This window comes from Clavelina lepadiformis, chromosome 7 (assembly GCF_947623445.1).
Source record: "Clavelina lepadiformis chromosome 7, kaClaLepa1.1, whole genome shotgun sequence".
Classification (NCBI taxonomy): Eukaryota; Metazoa; Chordata; class Ascidiacea; order Aplousobranchia; family Clavelinidae; genus Clavelina; species Clavelina lepadiformis.
In genome coordinates, this window is record NC_135246.1 from 1,598,190 (window position 1) to 1,624,389 (window position 26,200).

The following is a 26,200-nucleotide window of genomic DNA, read 5'->3' on the forward strand; positions in this document are numbered from 1 at the left end:
ATAGCGTTACCTTTGATTTTGCCGGTTCGGTGGCGTAGCGGTTAGAACGCCTGGTTTGCAAAAATGCCACCAGCAGTGTTCGGTTCGCAGTAGTTCTACCTTTGAGCAAGGTGAATAGGATGCTTGCTCTTGTTCAGTGGACTTCATGCACAGCTCTAACTTCGGACAATATTGTTAAAAACTCAAACAAAAAAGTAGTGTTTCAATCGGAATTTGCACAAAGACTAGCTCAGCAACCGGAGCTTGACTGATGAATAAATAATTGTCGATGAGACGTCTTGAAGATTTTTCTCAATTTGAACATAAAAATTGTAACACTGTTCAATCAAGAATCACAGTAGAACGAGATTAGACGGAGGCGAAGCAAAATGTATAGACCGGTGTCATATTTAAATTTGTATGCTTCCAACCCACAACGAAAAACTCCGTAATGAGATTTAAAACTAGACACTTATGTCCTAACTTCGAAAGCTTTGGTAACATCAATAAGTTTCTTTCTTGAAGCTTGTGAATGTGAGATTATTCAGTTATCGATAGCACGGATTCTTAACGAAGTCTAAAGCCAACAGTGATGCAAAACGCTCCTTCAAAATAAAAGTAACTGAAGGAATAAATTTTGTGATGCTGTCACACACTGGTCGTTACCGGAAGTGTTGAATTCCTTGGAAATGGCAAAGCTTTGACTGTATTCGTTTAAGAATTCTTAACAATTTTTTGTTAGATTTCTGTGGTAATAAAGTTATAGTATTATCATTATATAGCCTGCTAGCATACGCAATATTAACATTTCAACAAGAAACGTCTTATAGGATACAAGTAAACTGTACGCAGTAAGACATGAAGTAGACTATAATAACATATATTTAACGCATCGATAAAATATACAACGCGAAACAGCCTTCAAACCAAAGGTATTTAAAACAACAGTTGATAGTTGTGAGACAGAGCTCTAAAATTGGCTGAATTAGCGATTAAAGTTTAATTTGGACTAGACAGGTAAAAAACAACTTAACCCGATTCTTATTCAAGAATATTCTCAATACCGTAACGTACTTTGTCATCTGCAATGCATAAACTCGAGATTAAATCCAATACAGCAGAAACTAAGACTGATAGACGTTGCGGCCAACATATGTAGGTGTGCTGTGATGATTGGTGCAAAGATACCTATTAACGCATAAAGAAAAAATCGAAAAATAATACAGTTGATGATGCAATCTGGTTGGCTTTTCTGAAAAGTCCAGAAAATATGAGAGTACAAAATAAGTAATTGCTTGAAAACGGAAAAGGCAACATTTAAAGACGAGGGTAAAACTAATTACACCATGACGGCCGACATAAGCAAGATATTTTAAATTGGCATTGACCAAAGCATGAACAACAAATATGAAATCAATCAATGAATTCACATCATTGAGAATTTTTCGTTTAAAAACTTCTTTCAGGGAATGAAGGCATTACAAAAATTTAACTTACTTTGATGTTAGTTTCTTTAATTTAAAGAAGTGTTGTCATTACTGGTTACCAGTAAGGTAAATTTGCAGTAAAGTGTTACTAAAATTCTATTAAATGAGTTATGGCGTGAAACGTGGCAATGATTAAAAAACTCCTTGTTCGTTTGCGCCCAGATAACCTGTAGCTGCACACACCGCCTTGGCGATTAGTTTTAGTAAAAAGAAGCTGGCAAATATCGTCACAGCGACTTCGCGTGAAATCATCACAATTTAAATTCTTCTGCTGTATTCTCGCTTGGTGCGCTAAGCATAAAACCTTCCGAATTTGCGTCAACCTAGAAAAATTAAACATTTTTGATGAAATAGTGTAAAAACATAAGTTGTCTATGTATTACATTTCAATCGATAGGAAATAAATGATAATCGGTAAAAATGTGGATGTGGAAATAATGTGGTAAAAATGAAAAAATCATAAATAAGATTATGTACAAATAATTTTTGTATATAATAAACTTACAGCAAATAAATGGAAATTATTTGTTAATTATTTTATTTATTATATTATTGATTAATATTTGCTATAATAATTTAACAAAATCACATTTGGAAGTAGACCAACGTCTTCGTCGTCTGCACTGAAATAATTCTCGATCATGTCATACGCTTTCTGGTAAATTTCATGATTCTGGTGACTCTGTAGACTTTCAATTTTATCCAAACCTTGAAAACATTTACATTCTTGTTCATAAACATATGTTGCTGATCGGTGAACAAAAAAATAGAATTTACAATTTTATCTGACACAACACCGTGGAATTACTAATCACATTAAACGTAATACTATTAAAGCATGACAACTTCATTGACTTGTTATTTTCATCTCCCATTCATTTATTTGTAAGGACACTCTGTTTAATTATACTGCCAAGCATAGAACAATACAATTTGTACAACAAGAACCAATAATGCACTTTACAGTAACACTAAAGCAGAAGGTTGCGTGCTTAAACCTCACCTTTGCATTCTTCGATTAAAATTGCATATTGGTTAATCCCGGTCTCTTTCATTTCAAGTTTACCCAATCTCAGGATATTTTCAAGCCCATTCAAAGCGACCGTAATAATTCTGGTGTCCTGGGCCCCCAGTAAATCGCACAAAGGAAAAATGCAGTTGTTGTTTATCAGATATCTATGGTTTAAATAGTTTTTTTTAGTGTGAGAACAAAGCTTCCGGCCCTAATCGTTACATCACAATCAAATAAATGCAAAGTGTAAATAATTATGCATAACTGGTTTACATTCTTTGAAATAGGTATTCTAAATTCTGAGAGAAAATCATAAAGATTTTGATTAAATTCCAAAAGTAGTGCGTGGAAATAAACATTTTCTCTGTAAAGTAAGTGCCTAATATTTGGTACAATTTTGTCAACTAACCCTAACTGATAACTAACTAACTGATCATTTTCAACTATAATTTAACCTTTTAGCCCTTCTTCTACCTCCCATTCCTACCAGTACCAATGATTCTTATTTTAACTTCTAAAGCATCTATTTCAACCATGTCAATTTCTCCAATAGTCAAAGTGAATTAAATATCAAGCTACAAAGTGAAATAACAACAAACTTTATTTGTTGAGGGTTGCCTCCGGATGTGGCATTGGTTATTGCCCACGCTCCTTCTTTACGAGTTTTGTAATCAGCGGTTTGCATCACTTCGATGAGGGTTGGGAATATGTTTGACTCTATTGCCATTTGGATTTGGTGCCTGGAATAAATAAATAACATTTTCTTGTCTAATACATTTTACTCGAATAATAAGAACATTATATCAAGAGGAAACTAATACTTTACATAAAGAACAACATCGATGAAAATTCTGAGTTTTTTAGCAATTTGTTATTAACGTCATTTATCGATTTTATTTTTTTTTATCAGATACGGTTTTAAATATACGCGTGACAAAAAGATTGGTTGACTGACAACATGACATACTAATTACCACTGTTCCAGCATGGTTCTTTGTAACTAGCAATAAAACACGAGCATGTTATTCAATACAGAGAATAACAGCTTTAAAAAGATAAACTCGACATGGATAGCCTTGTAACAAAATGTGAAAGCACATTCCATTAAAATGGCCAGAGGCCAAAATTCCTTGCCTGCTTCCGGCCGTGATGTTGGATATGGTCCAGCATGCTTCTTTCTTGATGGAGTCCTTTTTAGAAGACAACAGATGGTGCAGGGCAGGAAGAACAGAACAATTAAGAATCACCTGCACACAGCAAAATCGTTTAAATTGTTTTGGTAAATACCAAAAATATTTCAGGACGAGGTAAGACTGAATTTGCACCAACATTGTTTAGTAACCAACATTTTATCATGAATACTAAAGGTTACAACAGTACCGTTGTTTAAGCGTTAACCTGTTTAAATGTTAAAACCTGGGCACTAAATTTTGTAATAAATGCTGTTAGAAGTGTTCCTGCCGTTGGGTAAAGCAAGGAATGTAACAAACTTACTTGAGTTTGTAAATCGTCTCCGGTGACAATGTTGCCCACTGCTCTCAATGCACTGGAGACGACGGGGTGAGCGTCGTGTTTTAGAAGTTCAACAAGCCGCCTGCAAACCCCACTGTATGAAAGAAAATAAGCACCTTAAATATTGTAACAGCTGAAGACACAGTGGCATAAAACACCGTTACACAGAGCACAGCTACCACTATTGTACTAAGCAGTAACCCCTAGTCTACTATCGGCTAATGCAAATGTTACAATTACAAAATCCACGTAGTAAATAAAACTGAACATAGAGTTTGAGTAACTTTCAGGATAACCTCAGTATCATAATTGGTAAAGTTGTAAAAGAACCAATAACCTGTCAATAACCATCTGAATGTTTTCATTGGGTCCATCCGATAGGTAAGATAAAGCCCAAGCTGTGTCTGCAAGAATATCCGGTTCCTCGTTGAATAAAAGTCGGGCTAATACTGGAAGGCATGGTGATACCTGAAATAATCATAAGTAACGACTTGGGGGAAAGATTTTCAACATTGATCATTGTCGTATCTTCATTTACAACAAAAATTAACAAATGGTTTTACACATATTTCACAAAACAGAAAATCTAGTGCTTTTACACAGACATAGAAGTACAAATAACTTCAGACAGGGTAACAAAAAGACATTGGGTAACAAACAAACAGCTTTTTGGTATAATTTGTCGCAATTGTACCACAATTAACAATCAATATTTTATATACAGTACCGGATTAGATCCATGACAAACGGTATCACACAAGTTCCAAGAAACATGCTCAAGTTCACCTTTTGAAAATTCGGAGGAGGATTTTTTCCACGGCAAACATTCGAAATTGCCCAGACAACATTCCTTAGCATTGACAACCTCGTATTTGTTTGCGCTAACCTGAACAATATTAAAACAACTCTAGATGTCAATTTCAACACGATTTTAAAATGGATTTACACAGATTATTGTAGAAAACGCAAAAATTGTCTGGATACAACTTATAACAAAATCATTACACCACTTCTCAAAATCCCAGTTTAAAATCCAAGTAATTGTAACATTCAGACTTAAAAATCCATTGCAAATCACGCATATCCGCCTAATAGTTAAAAGCTTACTGTATTAAGGGAGAAACAATTCCGCAGTCAATAACGTAATCTCTGCATTGTGAGTTATCGCCAGCAATATTTCCGAGAGCCCAAACAGCCTAAAAAGTATTTTGTTTAATGGAAAAGCTGCAATGTGACGAAGAAAGTGAACGAGTATTGCCAGCATATTACCTGTTCCTTTACATCTTCATGCGGGGAATTCAATAAATTAATAAAAACGGGGACAGCGTTCGCTTCTACAACAACACGTGTCTGCCAACTTGTGCCTGACGCAATGTTTGTAAGGGCCCAGGCAGCTTCAAACTGAAGCATGGGCTGCTCGGAAAGATGCAAGAGTTTAACGAATTCCGGCACTAGGCCTGTCTGAATTACTTCTTCAATTGGAGGGTTAGGTTCTAGGAAAGAAAATAGAATGATTTAAAAAATTAAAACTAAATAGTATAAGCAAACGATTAAGCTAAGAAAATTTTGTTACATCCTAATCCTACCAAGGCCCAATACCTTATATTGGTACTGATCGCATTTTCACACTTCCTGTTAAATTTTAAGATATATATGTGAGTGTTTAAACTACTGACTTTGTTATAAGTTTTGCCCAGTGTGACATTTACGAACAAGCCAAATTTTTTGTACATAAAAGAGTATATATAAAGACATTTCTTAAATCTAATTCCGCCTACCTTTAGATAACAGCTTCCTAAACTTCTGTGTGTTGATAAACTTCATCTCCAAACTACCGGATGTTACAGCGTCGATCATCCCTTGCGTGATGAGCTGTTCGTTTTCTAAAAAAAAATTTATTAGTGCAGGGTACAAAGAGTTAAATATGAAAGCCATTGGTCTTTATTACATCTACTTCATATTTTGTCTATATATACTGTACATGGAATTGCTGTTTATCTGCGAAGGAAAACAGCGTGACAACTAGCTTTGTAGATTAATAAATACTTAATGTACACTGGTGCAGTTAAAAGAGTAAGACTAGATCAATGAAGAAGTACTATTACTAAGTCATAGTACTGCTTAATTGGGAAAAGTAGCCTACACAACTCACAATTAACAATGTTCAAGATATGTACTGTGCATAGCAACCCAGTGACAACACATAGCCACATACAACTAGTTGGCAGTCATAGAAAAGATGCTTATGCTCAACCAATGCAAAATCTTGATAAATATAAGGTATGTGTACTTTTTATACTTGATTTATTATGGACAAACCTGTGGTGGAATGAATATGGTCGTGCTGGATGCTATCTTCGAGATTGCTTTCATCTCCAACAAGGTCAACGTTTCTTCGTTTAAAAACCTATGAAATATGTATATATATACCCACATCTATGGCCAATTAATTATTATTAATGTTTTCAAAATGGGTTCAACTACAACTTCTATAACTTTCAGCAATTAAGTGAACACTTGTTGATGGGACGAGAAAATAAAAACTAATGAACATTCAGCTACAACAGGCAGCAGTAAGTAATGCTAACTTAGATTCAAATGACAAGCAGTAATTTACTTAAATTTTTTTTTAACTTGGTTAAATAAAAGTAACCATGCTTCGTAAATGCATTGACAACAATTGAAAGCACTTGATTGAGTTATAATTGAGCAAATATATTTCAATGCATTTCGAGATTTCATGTGATATACATATCCAGGCCTATGCACATAATTTCTGTTAATCTTGCATTTGCAGTTTTTTAACTTCCCTGTAAGAACTAATGAGTCAATACTTCTGTTTGATACACTTGCCAGTACAGGAGTTATGTGATTTCTATGTTAGCTGGGAGCATGACAGCACAAGACCGAGGCCCACCTGTTCGTCTCTTTTTTGTTTTCTCAGTTGAATGCCTTCTTCTTCTCGTTTTCTTCTCAATTCTTCTTGGTCTTTTGCTTTGTTTTTATAATTTTTCATTCGCTCCTTTGACGCCATCTTATAGCATAAGTGTTCAGAGCCGTGTGTTGAAGAATGTTGTCAAAGAATGTTGTCAATGCATTCACTTATCCAAGCACGCCTAAAGACTCAGACATAAAGAGTTTGGAAGAAATACATCTACACTCAATTTATCACCAAAGTGAAAGAGCTTTGTGTAATTAAATCTTAAATGTAATTAAATTTTAGGAACGACTTCTTAAATTTAGGCATTGTTTATTTATGTGCAGATGAAATATGTTTTAGTTAATTACACACATGAACAAGGTTATGTTCCGTAATGTTCTGCACGGCTGCAAATAGAGTGTAGTAGAACAATAATAACTATATATATATCAATAAAAATTTTAATCTGTAACGAGTGCGTTTCTGCCCCAATGTACAGTAACAGTCTCACGGTATAGATATCTTGCATCGTTTTTTTCCAGATTAAAGGAAAATTTAATGGACAAAAAAATTTGATACAGTACATGACAAAACTGATGGCAACCAATTCAGCGCTACATGAACAATATGTCGTTAACGCAATTTAAACATGCTATATACAAGTAGGCTATACAAGTAGTATACTGTGTAATAAGCAGTATAAATTGTTACTTAATTTCACAAGGTATTCACCGCTTGTGAATTTGCCAATTTTTTAGAAATAATTGTCGCTACTGCACAATTAGCAAGGTTGTGGTTTAGCCCTCATGAACATCACCATTAAGAACACACTTCGCTGTAAAAATAACTTTTTATTCAAGTAAAGAAAAAAGAGAAATATCTGAGAAGAGCAATCGGGTTTCAAAACATGGAAAGGGCGGTGTCAAAAAGGCATGCTGGATATCGAGGTTGGTGGTTACCATTTTAACACTAAGCTGCTAGATATTAAACCGTGATGCATTATTAATATCAGTGCTCAAAATGCTCCGCAAATAATCCTACTCTCAAGGCTGCCAAAGACTGTGGAGCGTTCTTCTTCTCCGAACTGCCAGTTTTCGCCGAGACAAAGATGGTGCAAAAGCAAAATTTTAATTTGCAAGTGACTCGTGGCGCATGTCTGGCATTTGTGGAAGATGTGGCTTTTTATACTAGAAAACAGAATAAAAAGGTAGCATCTCTAAGAATCTCAGGCCGAAACGGTGTTGGAGACCAAGAAAAATGCAATTTCTCCAAAGAGATAAACCCAATATATACTTTTTTTTATCAGTTTTTGATTATATAGGGCCGCATACATACTACCATGGTCCACGAACACCAGCCGTACTTGGGACTGGCCCTGAGTTGCGGTGTACACTGCCTCAAAATGCAGAGTACAGTCAGATCTTGCACACGCCACACAACCAAAAATGCCCTTAAGCACTTGAAAACAAAATTCATCGTGCGCATTTACACAGAGAATGACTAATTCAATCTCTCTATGAACTAAAACTTGAGTGCACAAAAGCTCTGTCCCAGTCATTAAGTGCAAAAACATGCACTTAAAGTGTACCACCGTGACTTATGAAAAACAATATTGAGTGCGCCCATGCCAGTCTGCAGTCAGGACACTGACTACTTCCTTGCACAGCTGAACATCGAAAATTTACTTTTGCACCATTGAGATATTTTCCATGCTTAGCCTATAAAGCAATCAGTATTTTCAACTAGCCCAGATTATCTTTATCAGACAATTGTCCCTACTGGAAAAGTATGGCAGTTTTCATTGAGAAATTGTGCATGTAAAAACACAAATTTTGGCATACATGGGAGGCTCAATTCTTTGTTTATTTATTATAAATTGGTGTGAAGATAAAAAAGTTTGGTGTGCACCTTGATAAACCTCATGCGTGCAGGTGCCACACTTCCCACTATGGACAATTGTTTAGCTTTTACATCCCATACACAGATCTATAGGCATACAACTCCAAATTTAAGATGAAAATAATAAACTTGGCAAATTGTTGTATCAGTATTCGCATACGGGTACCCGTGGCCATTGAAAATGTGATTGCATGCATGCTAAACCTTGTCTTGGATTGTGAAGCCAGTGTACGAAAAAACATGCTGTGCTGCTGATTTAAACCTAAATAAAACAACTTATATGGTACCGGTACTCAACGTACAATAACAAAATTTATGTTAACCCAGGACATTTTGCCGAAAATCTTTCAGGTAATTATAAATTTTTTGCAGTGTACTCAGTTTTTCTTCAAACGGAGCCAGACTGCGTAATTTCTGCCAGTGCATGAAAACATATTTTTTTCAGTTTCACACATATTCGTGCTGGTTTTGCCGGTTTCTGATTAGTGGTTTAACATAGACATGAGATGTTTTTTATTTTAAGTTTTTATACAACTTTTTATTAGTAAATTCAGTCTTATTCTGGAAAAATTTTCTTCAAACTTCATTGGAAAATGTTAGATAAACTTAAACGTAGAGGTTGGGGTCGTTTTAGGATGTAGAGGTTGATGCCGACAGATGCAGATACAGATGCAGAGTTTATCGGTCTTAGCTTACGTTACGTTATTGACTTAGTTAACCTACTACATTAGTATCTGACTCTATTGTTGCGTGCGGTTAGAATTCTCTAACCTTTCTGATAGCCGAACGTTCGTATTATATTATAACAAATACTGTTTGCCAGAAAAGGCTTTTATTGTAGGTGCTGTACACTTTCTCAATATTACAAATAACCGAGAACACAAGTCATGTGACTGTTTACACGATGTCTACTGATTCAATCACCACAACTACAGTAGTACGGTATTACATATGTCTATAACTTCGCGTCTGTGACTGAGGTTCTGAGGCTCAGAGGGAGTCTCACACAAAAGTTCAAGCTTATAAAACGTGCTGCGATGTGGCGGAAATATATGACAAAAAAGGCATGAACATTTCAAAGCGTGTGAACGTGAAAATCGGTGTGTTTGCAATGCAAATTAAATTTGGTTAAGTTGGAAACAGTTACTTGGAAGCGACCTGGTAACGTACTAAATAAGGAGCTTTCACACGAAGTTATTCGTAGCAAGTTTTCAAATATACCAACGGTAGTTTGCAGTGTTCTGAAAAGGCAAGTTTTAAACTCCATTTACTAGCTGGAAAACTCTTTCATAAGAATGATGTGGCGGGACTGAAAGTTTAAAAACTCCAATTGTTCTGGAAAACACATTTCTACGAAAGACGTAAGGATTTTACAAAAGCGAGCCAAGCCGCCACATTCCTCCCCCGCTACGGAAGGAAAAAGATGACAATTAACATGTAACGTACTGAAGGTGGCAATGGCGAGCAAGCACAAACAAAAAACTGAAGTTATATACAAATGAATGAACTGTAACATATGCTTAAAATAACTGATGGTAATATAGCTACATGTTGGAGGGTATCTCCAAGATTAACCGGGCATGCAAAAATTGTTTGAACTGTTCGTATTCCCGGGTTTTGTCCGTAACCCCGTTGGATATATACTTCATCAAGGGGGCCATGTGGAAAGCAGGTGTGGCTGCTACCATGGTAAGGATTTTGCTCATAAACTCAAATCAGGAACCAGCTGGAACAGTTCATCCCGCTGCTGGAACCAAAGTAGTAGATCCTCAGCCGAAGTGGTTGGCGGCGCAGGAACCGCAAGGGTCGGCATTGTAACGGTTGTTTTAAACGGCCGAAATAGTCTATGTACTGGTTGTAACACCGTAGCTTGTATATCTGCTAGATCAGCGCTCTGGGGCATGGGGGCAGGAGCGCCTTGCTCCCCAGGTCTGACGATCGGCACATACGGCGCGGGAGATGATTGTTGAACCGGTGAATCGGGTGAGTCGGGAATCATCTCAGTAACTGAAGTGATTTCGTCAATTTGAACGTCAGCGGAGGAATCAGATACCGTCGACATACTGAAGTGGTTTTGGCAGCAATGGTAGTGGCAGCAAAGTCTGTGGAGAAACTAAAGGGGTAGAGGGTAAATTTTTTGCAACTGCACCTCCCCCTATTGAGGTGGGTTGAAACAGCTAAACTCATGCACAGGAATAGTTAGCATGCAATAAGGCGGGAAAAGTGAAAACGATACTAGCACAAGAATAAGCTACTAAGCATGCAACGAAGCAAAACGGTTACAAAATCGAAAGCGGCGACAAGGGAAAACGGCAAAATTGTACATGCAAAGGACATTATCGGTATTGAAGCAAGGTGATACACATAGTGAAACTTAAAGTGTGTGGGTGCTCGCGAAATTATCACGAGAAGATGAAGCGGGCGGTGCGTCATCAGCAGATCCGGACGGAGACGGTTCATCACGAGAACGCCGAGGCAAGGGCAGCGGTTGTGGTAGTTGAGGTCTTGCAACCGGCGCCTGCTGTTGGTGGCGCCAAGCGCGGACACGGGATACAAGGGATCTGGCATACTGCAAATGGTGCGGAGACGATCGGATAAACCCGATGGTATGGAAGAGGGCCCACATCATGGCAAGGAGTTGCAGGATGAATATAAGGGCTGAGAGAAATGGATTCGTAATTTGCGACAGAGCAAGGAGTAACGTTTGTTTCGCGGCGTGTGCGAATGTGTCTGCGACGTAGGATCCGTTGATCATAGTTTCATCAGTAGTAGTAGTAAGGCTTGTCATGACATGTCGCATTTGTTCCTTGAGAAGGTTGGCTTCAGACATAGAGCTGAGCAGCGATTGTAGATCAGTAAACGAGTCAGAGTCAGGTAGCTCGTTGAGAATTTTCTCGTAGTCGGGTGCCTTGTAGTTGACGTGTATAGGCGACAAAGGTAAGTTGAGTTGATGCACCTGCACATGTTCGTGCGATAAAGTATAGTTGTGATACAGGACAGTGTGTCCCAGAACTCGGAAGACAAAACTTCTTGCTGGTCGATACGATTCCAGCAGGTGCACTCCCGGTAGGACAATGTTGTCTGAAATGAGTTGGCCGTATTGACTGTGGCCGTTTTGATCGCGATATTTGATGAGAGGACGTTGGCTGAATGCGTTTCGGTACGCAAGTGACGGTAAGACGGTACCGTTGATAGAGTGACATGCTGCTCTGGACATAAAATCTCCAAGGCTGGAACCCATGGTTTGATGTCCAAGAGTAGTAGTGAGTATCTCAGTAGGGAAGATCTTCCCAATTGCTTTGTAGAGTGTGCCAATTAGCTTCGTGAGTTGGCAATGTAGGAACTTGTTCTCTTCGTTGAAGGTAGTGAGAACTTCTGAAATAAGGTCGTCCTGTTGTGTGTCGAAGGTTGCAAAAAGTCGCTCGAATTGAGAGTATGGCGTTCGAAAAGGGGCACGCCTTAGCCGGTTAGGACGAAAAAGAGCGAGTCTGTCGAGCTCTGTACATTGTTGGTAGCGAAAGATAAAGTTGTTGTTGTCGCAGTGAATATGTTTGCCATAGCAGTTTTTCGCACGAGAGGAGCATTTCCTCCAGTGATGTACCGAGATCCCGAGATCAGGTAAGGAAACTCTATATAAGGACGTAGAGTTGTAATGGAGGAGCATCTTGTGAGTCCCGAGAGGCTTGGTTGGTGGGCAGTTGATATGCGAAGGTACTCGCCATATAAACATACGATTGCCCGTTAAGCAGTATCCACGCCCGATTGAGCACGATGCAAGAGATCCAAGAGACGACGTCATTGTGTCCGTGACGTAATCGTAGTAAATTGTAGTGTGAAACAAGAAGTCGTTTGTTACTGTTCCAGAAGCTGAAGTCGGCCAGACAAACTTATAATGGACTGCATTGCGTGTTGAGTACGCCGCAGGATTAGACAGGATCAGCGGTCCATGTGATGAAACGTTGGTTTTATTCCACGACGAACATTCTGGGTTGTACGGTGGGTGTGCGTCAAAGGTGTTGGCCGATTTTTGATAACTCCCAAAAAAGAAGTAAGTAGTGCTCCAGGAAGTAATCTGTGAAGTGCAAACTGTTGCAGGAATCTTCTGGAGATGCAGATCTGGAGCAAACACGGTAGCAGAGCAGTTGTGTATGGAGAAGGGTGTCTGCGTTTGACAATGTATGTCGTCATCAAAGGTATATAACCCGAGAGAATGCGAACGCTGACATAACAGAAATTTCTGTGTATCCGGATGAAGATTCGTCTGAGCGGCGGATGTGAACAAAAAGAAACATGTAAGCAGCAGACAAACGAACATGTTGTGTTGTTTAGTCAGAGAACCGTTTCGGTGGAATGATTTTGCGACCAGTCCGAGAAGTCTTTACAACTTCAGGCGGTTTTATAGAAGCAGGAGCAGTGACAGTAGGTGGTGTCGTTTGCTGTTTCGCTGAAGTAGCGGAGACTGACTGAGGAGCAGGGTGTCGAGTCTGCAAAGAAAAATTTTGTTGATGCGAGGAGGATGATGGTGAGGGAGCATCAATATCAATTGTATAGCTAGGTTTGAGACGGTCGAGTGAGACGCGATCCGGTTTGCCATGACGGGATATTACAAAATATTTTTCGTATCTTTCCAATACTGGAAAAGGACCAACATAAGGGCGTTCTAACGCACGTTTGACATGATCGCATCTAACATAAACGCGGTCACAATGTTTCAAATCCGGATGCACGTAGGACTGCATGAATTTTGTATGAGCGGTCGTTGGAGTAAACTGAAGGTCGTTGATGAAGTCTCGGTAGGCACCGAGGTAGCTGGATGTAGGAACTGCAGAGGCAAGCTTGGAATCAGAAAAGAAACCACCTGGGAGCCGTAAGGTGTGTCCAAAAGCTAACTCAGCAGGTGTACATTTCAAATCCTGGAGATAGCGATTACGCAGAGCCAAGACAATAAAACCCAATTTGTGAAACCAACGTTCAGGTTCGTCTGAACACTTGATGGCGCGCTTGATTTCTGCATTTGCACGTTCTGTAATTCCATTGGCAGTGGGGTGGTAAGCTGTAGTCAGATTGTGTTGAATACCAAGCGAGCGCATAATTTCCGCCCAAGCGGAACTTATGAAACATGGTCCACGATCACTTGTGAGGATGATTGGAACACCGACCAAGGAACACCAGTGATTTACAAAGTAAGCGGCGACGGTTTCCGTGGTGGCATCAGGGATTGGTATGGCTTGAACGAAACGCGTATATCGGTCGATACACGTAAGGATGTATTTGTAACCATGGGAGGTTGGTAGTGGTCCAATCAAGTCAATTGCAACATCAGAAAATCGTCCGTAGGGAATTTTAAATTTCCCCGGTGCGGTTTTAGTGTGGCGGAAAATTTTTCCTTCCTGGCAGTTTGGGCATTGTTGAACCCAGGTAGCGATTTGTTTACACATCCCTATCCATATAAATCTTTCCTTGATGAGCTTAATTGTGGCTTTTTTTCCAGGATGCGATAAATTATGTAAGTGCAGGAATACTTGACGTTGGAAGGAGGAAGGAACTAGAACACGCTCTGTGTCAGTGGACACGTCACAAAGGATGGTAAGGTCCTTATTGGGCAGCTTGCAGTCCTGGAGTTTGAGTGATGTTGTTGCGGTGCGTAGTCTTTGAATAGCAGGATCATTGGCTTGAGCTTGTGCTATTTTCTCATACTCTAAAGGAGGCGGAACGTCCGAAAGAGTATTAATGTTGGGTGCCGAAGGTTGAGACCTTGACAAGAGGTCCGCCACAACATTGGCAGAGCCTTTGATGTGCTCAATGGTTGTTGTATATTCTGAAACAAACAACAATTGCCGGAACTGTCTTGGAGAGTAATGTTCGGAGAGCTTACTGAGACTTGAAACCAGAGGGAGATGGTCTGTACGCAAAGTGAATTGTCGGCCTGTCAAGAAGTAGCGGAAATGACGTATTGACTTGTAAGCGGCCAACAGTTCTCTGTCAAAGCAACTGTATTTACGTTGACTAGCGCTCAGCTGTCTTGAAAAGAAGGCCAAAGGAACAAGTTGATTTCCTTGCAATTGCTCTAATGTCGCTCCAATACCGGTCAACGAAGCGTCAACTGTTAGATAAGTTGGAGCATGGAGTTTCGGAAACGCTAAAGTGCTAGCATTTGCAATAGCTTGTTTGCTGCTGGCGAAGGCGCATTCGGCTTCGACATTCCATGTTAAAGGGGCCGCGCGTTTGCTGCGACTGTTCGGAACTAGCTTGTAAAGCGGTTGTAAGGTTGTGGAACAATGCTTCAGAAAGCGAAAATAATAGCAATAAATTCCCAAGTAACGTTTCAGCTGTTTGCAGGTTTGTGGCTGTGGGTAATCAAGAATGGCCTGCACTTTTTCTTGAGTTGGTCGTATACCCTCAGAATTTATGTGATGGCCAAGGTAGTCAAGAGACTCGCGGTTGAATTCACTTTTGTCTAAATTGAGCGTTAAGCCAAATTCCTCAAGTCGTTGAAAAAGCAACTTAAGGTGTTCAAGATGTTCTGATAGGTTACTACTTCCAATGATGATATCATCGAGGTAAGCAAAGATTCCAAGGTGCTGAAGGGGACGTACTACTTCCCCTATTAGTCTGGAAAAGGTCCGTGGGGCGCCCGATAAACCGAATGGGAGTCTTGTGTATTCAAATTGTCCTAGGGGGCAAACAAACGCCGTTTTATGGACATCTTCTGGAGCCACTTTTATTTGATGAAAGGCGTTTTGGAGATCGCATTTAGAGAAGACAGTTTTACCATACAAAACCTCGGAAAAACTATGTAAGAACGGAAGAGGGTAACAGCTGTCGATTGTTTGTTTGTTGACTAATTTATAATCAACGACAAGACGATATTTATTGCCAGAAGAGCCTTTAGGAACGAGCAAGGCCGGACTTCCATAAGGAGAATCACTGTATCGGATAATTTCTCGCTCCAGCAAGCTGTCAATTTCTTTCTTCAAGATCTGCATTGTTTCTGGGCTATATCGACGTGGACGTGCACGTACAGGAGAACCTGTGGTATGGATGTGGTGAACGATGGAATGCTTCACTGGTTTAACAGCTGACATGGGTTTTTGCAAGTCTGGAAATTGATGTAAAAGGTCTGCAACAGGATCTATCTGGCTGAGAATGGATATGCGAACAGGATCACTTTCAACAGGCTCTAACGTATATTGCTGTTGGTTCGGTACATCTATGAGATGCTTGGCTTTAAGATCCAAAACAAAGTTGTATTCAGTGAGGAAATCCAGCCCCAATATGCAAAAAGGTGTGTCCGCAAGCACAAATTCAAAGGGATAAGAAAAACGAGGATGAAGGGAAACATTAAGTTGTGTAGTGCCATACGTAGTAATTGGCGTGCTGTTAGCAGCGAAAAGCGGTGTTTGCGGTTTGCGGTTTGATACGTCAGCTAAACTAGCGGACAAAAGAGAAGTTGCTGCCGCGCTATCTACATAAAAGTGAATACTATTGGCGTGATCATATACAGTTAACAAGGGGCAGCCTCTTTTTATTGATGATGCGATCGACGGGACTGACGGGGTTAATGTTGCGTCGATCGCCACGCGTTTTTTGTTGGGCGGGATTGGTTCTCCCACATGCTACAACTTGGGTGACAGCGGCGCGCATCCCTACCGAAGCGGGCGTGGTAATAACATAAGCCATTAGAAGCATCAGACGCGCAAGGGTAATTGCTACGTTGGTAGTCTGGTTTCTGAAATGTGGGGGATGAATGTAAAAAATTATATTTGCGTTGGTTTGCAAAAGAAGAACCATTTTGTCGGCGATTATCTCGATTAAACCCGTTGTTGCTGTATGATTTGTGAAACTGTCCATTGTTTGTGCGTGGTGATCGTTGTTGCCATGCTGAGTTAAATGAATTGCGTTGGTTTGGCGTATTTTGATTTGTGAAATTCGTATTTCTTTGCCCGGAACTCTTAGATTCGTTGTTAGCGTTAGATCGTGTATAGCGCGGTGGTTTAGACAATTGAATTTGCTGTATTTGCGGTTGCATTGGGTAGTCAATGTCATCCGTATCAGTGATGGCAAGGGAAAGGTTGTGCGAAGAAGTTTTTGGTTGTTTAAGCAGCAAGATTTCGTGGGCTCTGCTTGCAAGGTTCTGGAGATCGTGATGTTCCACGCTGGCTAACGCAATTGCGACGTCTGGTGGTAACGCTTTAAGGAATTTAGCACGAATTAGTTTGACGACTGGCGGAGTAAGATTCTCTTGACCTACTGCGCTCATTAATTCGCGCATTAAATGTTTCGGGGACTGATCGTGCAGCGTCAGGTCCGCCAACAAAAAATCTAAATGGTCCTCACGTTTATCAAAGTTTCTCAAGATTTCATTGATCAATATGTCGTAGCAGTTCTGTGCTGACGCCGAAGGTAACCGAAGGAGCGCGAGGTCTTTCGCAGGAATTGCCTCTACCGCCAACAAGTAACGATTAGTTTGAGAAGTGATTTGATAAAGAGAAAATTTATGTTCAAGGTGAGAAATCCACGTTTCGGGATTAAATTTCCAAAAGGTAGGAAGTTTAACGTGTGAAAACAAATCGTTTCGTAAAGTATTGTTCTGTGGTTGCGCGTTTGTTGGTAATTGGTTACTAGTACCCAGACCAGACGGACCAGCAATGCCATTATCGGGAGTATTTGCAGATCCCTCCCCGTTTTCGTTCGACATAGTTGTATTATTAATTGACTCGTTGGAACGGTCGGTTGATCGTGTGCTCATGTGGTATTCTGTCTTAGCTTTGCCAGGCACCGAAGTAACTTTTCGTTGTGTCGGCACAGGTTGTGACATTTATCAAAACCGATAGAAAATGTTTTAGGCGGCGCACCGCAAAAATTGTTCACAATTGAACCAAAAAATACTTTACAACAAGAAACTTTTATTTCAAACTGCAGCACAATGCAGCACAATAAGAATAGCTTAAGCTAATTTAATAAGGTACAAGCCGATGAGCATGCATTTACAAGCTATGGTTGCAAGTAGTTGTATAAAAAGTGAAAAATCCACTTACCAGTGAAGAACGGTTGTGCGAATTGCGAGAGTGTGAGAATTGAAACGCGTCGTTTTTGACACAAGATCGTCAGTGATCACTAGAACGTCGGTGGTTTATTAGAACGTCGAAGCGTCGGGTTGTCAGTAGAACGTCGGGTTGTCACCAGAAATGTCGGTGGTCACTAGAACGTCGGGGTCACCAGAAATGTAGAGGTTGGGGTCGTTTTAGGATGTAGAGGTTGATGCCGACAGATGCAGATACAGATGCAGAGTTTATCGGTCTTAGCTTACGTTACGTTATTGACTTAGTTAACCTACTACATTAGTATCTGACTCTATTGTTGCGTGCGGTTAGAATTCTCTAACCTTTCTGATAGCCGAACGTTCGTATTATATTATAACAAATACTGTTTGCCAGAAAAGGCTTTTATTGTAGGTGCTGTACACTTTCTCAATATTACAAATAACCGAGAACACAAGTCATGTGACTGTTTACACGATGTCTACTGATTCAATCACCACAACTACAGTAGTACGGTATTACATATGTCTATAACTTCGCGTCTGTGACTGAGGTTCTGAGGCTCAGAGGGAGTCTCACACAAAAGTTCAAGCTTATAAAACGTGCTGCGATGTGGCGGAAATATATGACAAAAAAGGCATGAACATTTCAAAGCGTGTGAACGTGAAAATCGGTGTGTTTGCAATGCAAATTAAATTTGGTTAAGTTGGAAACAGTTACTTGGAAGCGACCTGGTAACGTACTAAATAAGGAGCTTTCACACGAAGTTATTCGTAGCAAGTTTTCAAATATACCAACGGTAGTTTGCAGTGTTCTGAAAAGGCAAGTTTTAAACTCCATTTACTAGCTGGAAAACTCTTTCATAAGAATGATGTGGCGGGACTGAAAGTTTAAAAACTCCAATTGTTCTGGAAAACACATTTCTACGAAAGACGTAAGGATTTTACAAAAGCGAGCCAAGCCGCCACACACTAATGCAGTGGTTGAAGATTCGCAAAGCATACGTGAAAACGAGCAGTATGCCGTGAAGCTGAGGGTTACTTCAAGTTGAAACCAGCTAAAGAAAATAACTGTGTCCAGGCTAAATTTGGTTGGAAATAATCAAGAACGGACGGTACGTGCAAGCTGATAGGAGTTGAAAAGTTGTACATAGAGAATTTAAATTTGGTATAGCCTACTAGGCCTAGATATAGTTACAAGAGTTGTGCTTACTATGGTAAGTGGGGGCTTAATGAAAATGAGCCAAAAATTTATTAAATTGTGATCTTTTGGTAAAATTCGGACACTGGGTACTTTTGTAGACTGGCTACCCAACCCTATAGGCTTTATGGCAATGGGCTGCGCATGCGCATGAGCCGTTCCCTCACAAACTTTGCAAAATTTCCGATTTGGATTTAAAAATGTGGAAGCACAGACAAATTTCAATTACATGCAGCCAAACTAGCAATAAGGGCATTAACTTTCAAATTTAATCTAGGGTACCGGTATTCAATTCGCAAGTCTAATATGCAAGTGCACAACCACAGGGTTCTTTTGTGGCCTACTAGACCCCAGCAGTTCCAGCTACTCAAATTGTAACGTCACATGGTCGTGCACTTGCATTAGCCTACCGGTATAAGATCCCAATAAGCTACTTCTGTTCTCTCTTAAAATATCACGATTGAATATTGAAGAATTCGGCTTATTGCGGTGGGCTACTTCTGAAAGCCTTTTCACGTACAGTACCACAAAATACACGTGGAACGCAAAACCAAAATCCGGGACCACTTTGCCAGCTTTTCAACCTTGCAGTGTGGTGGTTTAACAGAAATAGGCCAACCAGAACAGGTTCACCCTCCCAGTGTCAAGAAAACTTTGACATCAAAATCGTCATCGACAACTCATAATAAGTTTAATGAACTACGGCACTACGCAATATAGATATTTTTTGGGGTTATAAGTTTTATTCTTGGACTAAGCAAACTCTTTGCGTAACTGAATGTAAGAGCTATGATTCTCAACCGCCGGAGCCCTGGTTACCGTGTGGGGAACTATGAGTAGTAAGAAGGATCTTATACAAAGAACTTGTGTTGGACATTTTATGCATTGGAAGAAACTGGGCAATTCCGGGAAAACATAAACCAACACACGAAAATTTCAAATACCGTAAAAACTCTATTTCACCGCCATAGCGCTCTATTTTTCTACCCTTCTTTAAAAGTGGCGTTCTATTAGAGGTGGCGTTCAAATATAGGTGGCGCTCAAATAGAGGTTTTACGGTATATGCAATTACCATATAAAATAATTTTTATATAATTTATAACACGCATATAATATAATGCTTTACTCATATAACTTTTAAGCTACATATGTGAATAATGAAGAACAATTTCCATATTTTGATTTGCGAAAAAGTAAAGTCGACGTGGTATTCAAATCGTAAGGTCCATTTAGGCCTATAGGCCTATATATTTTTTTAATACAAAATTTCACGATTCTACTCAATGGTCACGTGCGTTAGGTAATAACTGTAGGGTAATGTCGCTGATTTCAATCAGAATTAGGCCTATGACAAATAAATTATTCGCTTGTGCACTACTTGTGTGAAGTATTACACAATAAACTCATTTGCCATAAAGACCGCGTATGCAGGCGGTAATTGTTTGAATATGAGCGAGGACGATTGATGGTTGATAACTTGTTTTACTTCTGCTTCGATGTTTGAGTTCTCATTTCTCAGACGGCGTGACTATGCTGTTAGTTGCTTGATTCTGTCTATACAAATTACTAAATTATAAAGTTCCCATTTTATTTATTATAACACAAAGGCTTTTGCCTTTGGGCAAATCTTGCTGACTGTTACATCGCGCTCAGTAACACGTGAAACGGTAAAAGGGAAAAGGGAGATCGTAAACATTACAACAGTATATATATGTGGCAAACTAGTTCAATCGAGGAAATTTATCTGACGTCATTAAGGAAAACTCAAGTCTGGTAAACACTGAATTACAAGTTCCCAAATTAAATTCCAAACGTCTCGAAAACAACTCGTGACTCGTGACGTAATCGTCACATAGCCTTCCTTCTCAGAGTAAAGCTTGCCTGAAATGAAATTGAAGGCAACCTTTACTCGACAAAATTATGTCTTTGATTAAAATATTTATCACGGCCATTAAAACAAGAATTTAGTACAGTACATTGACAGAGCTCGGTAAATATAACAAATATCGATACACCGTTTTACTTGAGATACAAAACATGAGACATAAGCTTACAGAAGTGTCGCATTTCCCTTGCGTGTCGAAGGTAAAAAAAATGAGCGATCACGTCTGCGTGTGTCTTTCCGCGGCTGTAGCAAGCCTTGTTCGCGGTAGTAAGATGCAGTTTGTTGCGATGTCCAATGGACTTTGTTTCTTGATGCGTAAAAAATATATACAATAGTTTGCTCATGCTCTTGGAGATGTATAACACGTTAGTTAGGCGATCAAAACTTCATCACATCAACCAGGTATCAATGCCATTAGTGCTGTTGTTTCCGAATTGATCTTGGTGCTTATATTGGACATAGAATTTCTTGAAAGCTTCCTCGTTGACTAGCGTTCGTAGTTGTCTGATCTTGCTCTTGAAACTTGATCATCAAAACTTCATAAATAGCTGGTAACATTCTTTCTCGCTCAATATGCAACTAACTCAGCAATTTCGAACTTATCAAGGCACCAATTTATGACAAAGAAATTCGTTCGCTTGTGCACTACTTGTGAGAAGTATTACACAATAAACTCATTTGCCATAAAGACCGCGTATGCAGGCGGTAATTGTTTGAATATGAGCGAGGACGATTGATGGTTGATAACTTGTTTTACTTCTGCTTCGATGTTTGAGTTCTCATTTCTCAGACGGCGTGACTATGCTGTTAGTTGCTTGATTCTGTCTATACAAATTACTAAATTATAAAGTTCCCATTTTATTTATTATAACACAAAGGCTTTTGCCTTTGGGCAAATCTTGCTGACTGTTACATCGCGCTCAGTAACACGTGAAACGGTAAAAGGGAAAAGGGAGATCGTAAACATTACAACAGTATATATATGTGGCAAACTAGTTCAATCGAGGAAATTTATCTGACGTCATTAAGGAAAACTCAAGTCTGGTAAACACTGAATTACAAGCTCCCAAATTAAATTCCAAACGCCTCGAAAACAACTCGTGACTCGTGAAGTAATCGTCACAGGCCTATACTTTCTGCTTCATAAAAAAAACACCAAAAAGCAAGTGTTTTTAACATTTCTAAAATAAACAACATTCAATATTCATGAAATCGTAACATCAAAGTTACTTATATAACACTAGTTTAAAAAAAGTTAGTAAGTCATCATTGGATATTCTACCTTTAAGTTACAAAGCATTGGCTTCATGTGTGTCTGAAAGAGTATGTCGAACATTATCACATTTCATTAATATTAAGAGATTGCCCGTGTCGGTCAAATATAAACTTCATATGTCTCAAATCCATTCTTCGTAAAATAAACTGGTAGATATGTGGATTTTAAAACTAAGCGAAATTATCTTATTAGCATTGATTGTCTACAAATTCGAAAAACGTTTGAACGAACGCGCCAGGATTCGAACCTGGAATCTTCTGATCCGTAGTCAGACGCGTTATGCATTAATACACCCACCCGCAAGAACTTCACAAAATGTCAATTACGTAATCCAGTTTAAACAAACTTACCCCAGTTACATTTTCAATAATTTAAGTGCATTTATACATAACAAAACTTTGGTTACGTCAAGGTGCTTGTTTTAGGAGATGTATATATTTGAAGAAGGGTGCAATGTCTCATTTTTTCACTTAATGTGTAGTAAAATTACCAAGAATACAATCGCGATTACCTTTTGCATACAAAGTATAGGCATGCCTACGACTACACCATACTGGAATGACAGAATTCACATACCTTTATTTCCCGCTGTAGCCTATATAGGATTAATAAATAGAGTGGATATTTTGGCCACAACGCCCGGCGAGCATACAGCGACTAAATGGAGCGTATAAACATCAAAATATTTTTGGAACGTCGCGATTTGATTTCCATATACGAAACAAATAAATCTCAATTTGATTCTTTAAAAACTGCCTCAAAGTTTACAAATGTGCATTGTGTGAATAAGCCAAAATTTGGTGTTTATGCTGCGAGTGGATACATTCGAAAGCGAGCACAGCAGGAATCGAACATGTAATCTTCTGATCCGAAGTCAGACGCGTTATCCATTACGCTACGTGCCCTGTCAAGGAAAAGTAATCAACGTAACTTCCATCAATACGAGATTGGTTTAATCGGAATCAGTTGGTGCAGCACCTCGTTCACATCGCAAATCCTTACAAGTAAAGGACTGACCTGAAAATTTCGTTAAATGCATGACAGATCCTCCTGCACCAGTTATTTGCAAAAGTGCCCCTGCGTCCTGCTTAAACAAACAATTTCACCACATGGAAGAGATTGCTTGTGTCCGTCAAGCATAAACTTCATATGTATCAAATCCTTTCTCGGTAAAACTAAGTGGTAGATATTTGGGTTTTAAAACTAAGCAAAATTATCTTATTAGATTTGATTGTCTACGAATTCGTAAAAAGTTTGAACGAGCGCGCCAGGATTCGAACCTGGAATCTTCTGATCCGTAGTCAGACGCGTTATTCATTGCGCCACGCACCCACAAGCTTTTGCAAAATGTCGATTACGTAATCCAGTTTAAATATGTTTACCTCAGTTACAATTTCAATAATTTAAATGCATTTATACATAACAAAACTTTGGTTACGTCAAGGTGCGTGTTTTAGGAGATGTATATATTTGAAGAAGGGTGCAATATCTCATTTTTTCACTTAATGTGTAGTAAAATTACCAAGAATACAATCGCGATTACCTTTTGAATACAAATTATAGGCATGCCTACGACTACAACATACTGGTATATGACAGAATTCACATAACTCTATCTCCCGCTGTATATAGGATTAATAAATAGAGTGGATATTTTGGACTTAAATACAAATTTTCTTCTTTCTCATGCCAAGTTTTACCTACATCCTGCACGCGATCTTGAAATTTCAAACACTTCATTTTCTAGGATAATTCCAACGCCAAAACATAAAACCGACCATGTTGCCCCTGATTGGTGTAAATATATTTTAAAAACCCTACGTAAGAGTCTAACAAACTCAGAAAAGAATAACTTTTTCAAAAATACGTTTCCTTCATACATAGCACTCGTAATATTATCTTTACGCGATGAGAAACTTTTCGTACATTTTCAGAACTACTATTTTTATGTTAATATTCGAAGTTTGTTTTTTACGCATTGAAATAAGTTTTACGGCCCAATTTGTGTACAAAGTTAGTAAGTCAGCAATGTACCATACACGAAACAGGAAGATTTAAAAAAATAAGTTGAGTCCAATTATATTAACCGGGCTGCGGCACTCGGCCTATTCACGGGTGCTTTCCCGCTACTGGTCAACGCGGGAACTTTTGGCTGCTCCCTTTCGGACCTGACCCGGTTCGTTCCTCCTTGGACAACCTGGACACCTTACGTTCCCATAAGACGACCATATTGACGCTGAGCTTAGCGCGGACACTTGCTCGACATAGGTCCAAGTACCGCACAATTCCCAGTTTCAAGTTGTTCAACAACTCCAGCTTCCAAGTAACTGGATTACAGGCGCGCGCCACAACGCCCGGCGAGCATACAGCGACTAAATGGAGCGTATAAACATGAAAATATTTTTGGAACGTCGCAATTTGATTTCCATATACGAAACAAATAAATCTCAATTTGATTCTTTAAAAACTGCTTCAAAGTTTACAAATGTGCATTGTGTGAATAAGCCAATATTTGGCGTTTATGTTACGTGTTTTGTGCTCGGTGAAGTGCCTTTGCGTTTCTGCCTTCGGCCGGAGGCGCTGATGGTTGTAATTGCGCATTGCTGGTTGACGAACCAGTCACTCTACCGATGCCTGAGCTGTGTGCAGATGTGCGCTGTTTTTGCCATTTTTATCAAATACAATTCTATAGTTTAACTGCAGGTCTATTCGAACCAGCATAAAAAAATTCCGGTAACATTTGGCAAGCACGGCAGGACCTGCAGTTTAAAAACTTGTATAAAGAAGGTGATCTGGACCGAATTTTATCCGCGATGAATTTTTTTTGCCCTCCTCCGAAGTTTGAACTTGGAGAAAGTTTTAGCTCGTTTTTATCAACTTTCGAAAGTTTTTGGCGACAGTGTGGACGCAACAGCAGCTGCTCGAAAACATGCTTTTATGCTCAGTTTACCGGAAGAGGTGAAGTTGGAAATGAAATGCAACGGTGCAGAGTTTGGCATCATGAACTACGAAGAACTAAAGTCCAAAGCTGAGGAAGTTTCTTGTTGCTCGCTTCGATGTAACAAGGCTAAACAGCAGCTTATACAAAGAACCCAAGCTCTCGGTGAAACGAATCGAAGTTACGTCAACGCCCTTGTCAATTTGGGAGCAATTGCATACCCGAAACCGGAAGATGAAAGTACGAAGAATGACGTCTTGTATAACACTTTAATAGCTGGACTGCGTAACAAAAATGAAGCAGAAAGGCTGGTCACGTGCAACATGGAGGTACAGTGTCCAAAGTTTTTAGATGCTGTCAAAAAGCTATTAATGATGGAACCTGCGCATGTGCAACAACACGTTTCCAAAATACAGCCAATAAAGCAAGGCCCATCAGCTTTCGAGGAAATGAAACAAATGATCCAGGATCTGCGGCAGGAAGTTGACACCTTGCGTGAATCACTATCGGAGATATCACGGAGGCCTTGTCTTAACCACAATCATCCCTTTCGCCCCCGGGAATCACGCACGTGTTTTGCATGCGGAGAAAGAGGACACATCAGTCGATATTGTCTTCAACGCAACCGCCAGGGAAACGCAAACGGGGCGGGCACAGGTGTCCGCCCCTGAATCCATCACCACAGCCAAAACGAGAATTTGTCACTTACAAGATACAGACCGTCTTTGCAGAACAATATAGGTACGTTAACGTTGTCATTAATGGTAAGCCCTTGTTTGCCCTTGTTGACACTGGTGCATCAATTACCGTCATATCACATTTGGCTTTCCAACAATGTTCCGCTCAAGATTTAAATGACTGCCCTTCAAATGTTCGATTTCTTGCCGCAAGCGGAACCGTTATCGCGATGGCAGGAAAAGCGAAGCTAAACTTCACCGTTGCCGGAATAGAGTCCACTCGCGACGTTTTTGTTGCGGAGAACTTGTCGGAGTCTTGCATTCTGGGTTTGGATTTTCTTCAAGACCATGGTTGCATCGTTGACTATGAAGTG

At 39.5% G+C, this 26,200-nt stretch overlaps 1 protein-coding gene and 1 non-coding gene across 2 annotated transcripts; both read right to left on the minus strand.

Annotated features, from left to right (window-relative positions):
- Positions 1-843: 843 nt before the first annotated feature.
- LOC143464645 (importin subunit alpha-7-like) lies at positions 844-19,654 on the minus strand. Its single transcript, XM_076962541.1, has 14 exons — positions 19,461-19,654; positions 6,908-7,106; positions 6,310-6,397; positions 5,769-5,873; positions 5,260-5,483; positions 5,098-5,186; positions 4,777-4,876; positions 4,328-4,458; positions 3,973-4,084; positions 3,613-3,725; positions 3,078-3,218; positions 2,470-2,642; positions 2,056-2,174; positions 844-1,789 (listed from the first exon to the last, which is right to left on the minus strand). The coding sequence occupies exons 2-14, from the start codon at positions 7,022-7,024 to the stop codon at positions 1,718-1,720; spliced, it is 1,584 nt and encodes a 527-aa protein (XP_076818656.1). The 5' UTR covers positions 7,025-7,106; positions 19,461-19,654; the 3' UTR covers positions 844-1,717.
- A 3,816-nt stretch (positions 19,655-23,470) lies between these two features.
- Positions 23,471-23,543, minus strand: Trnar-acg (transfer RNA arginine (anticodon ACG)). Its single transcript has one exon. It is a non-coding gene; the product is annotated as a tRNA-Arg (tRNA).
- Positions 23,544-26,200: the final 2,657 nt, after the last annotated feature.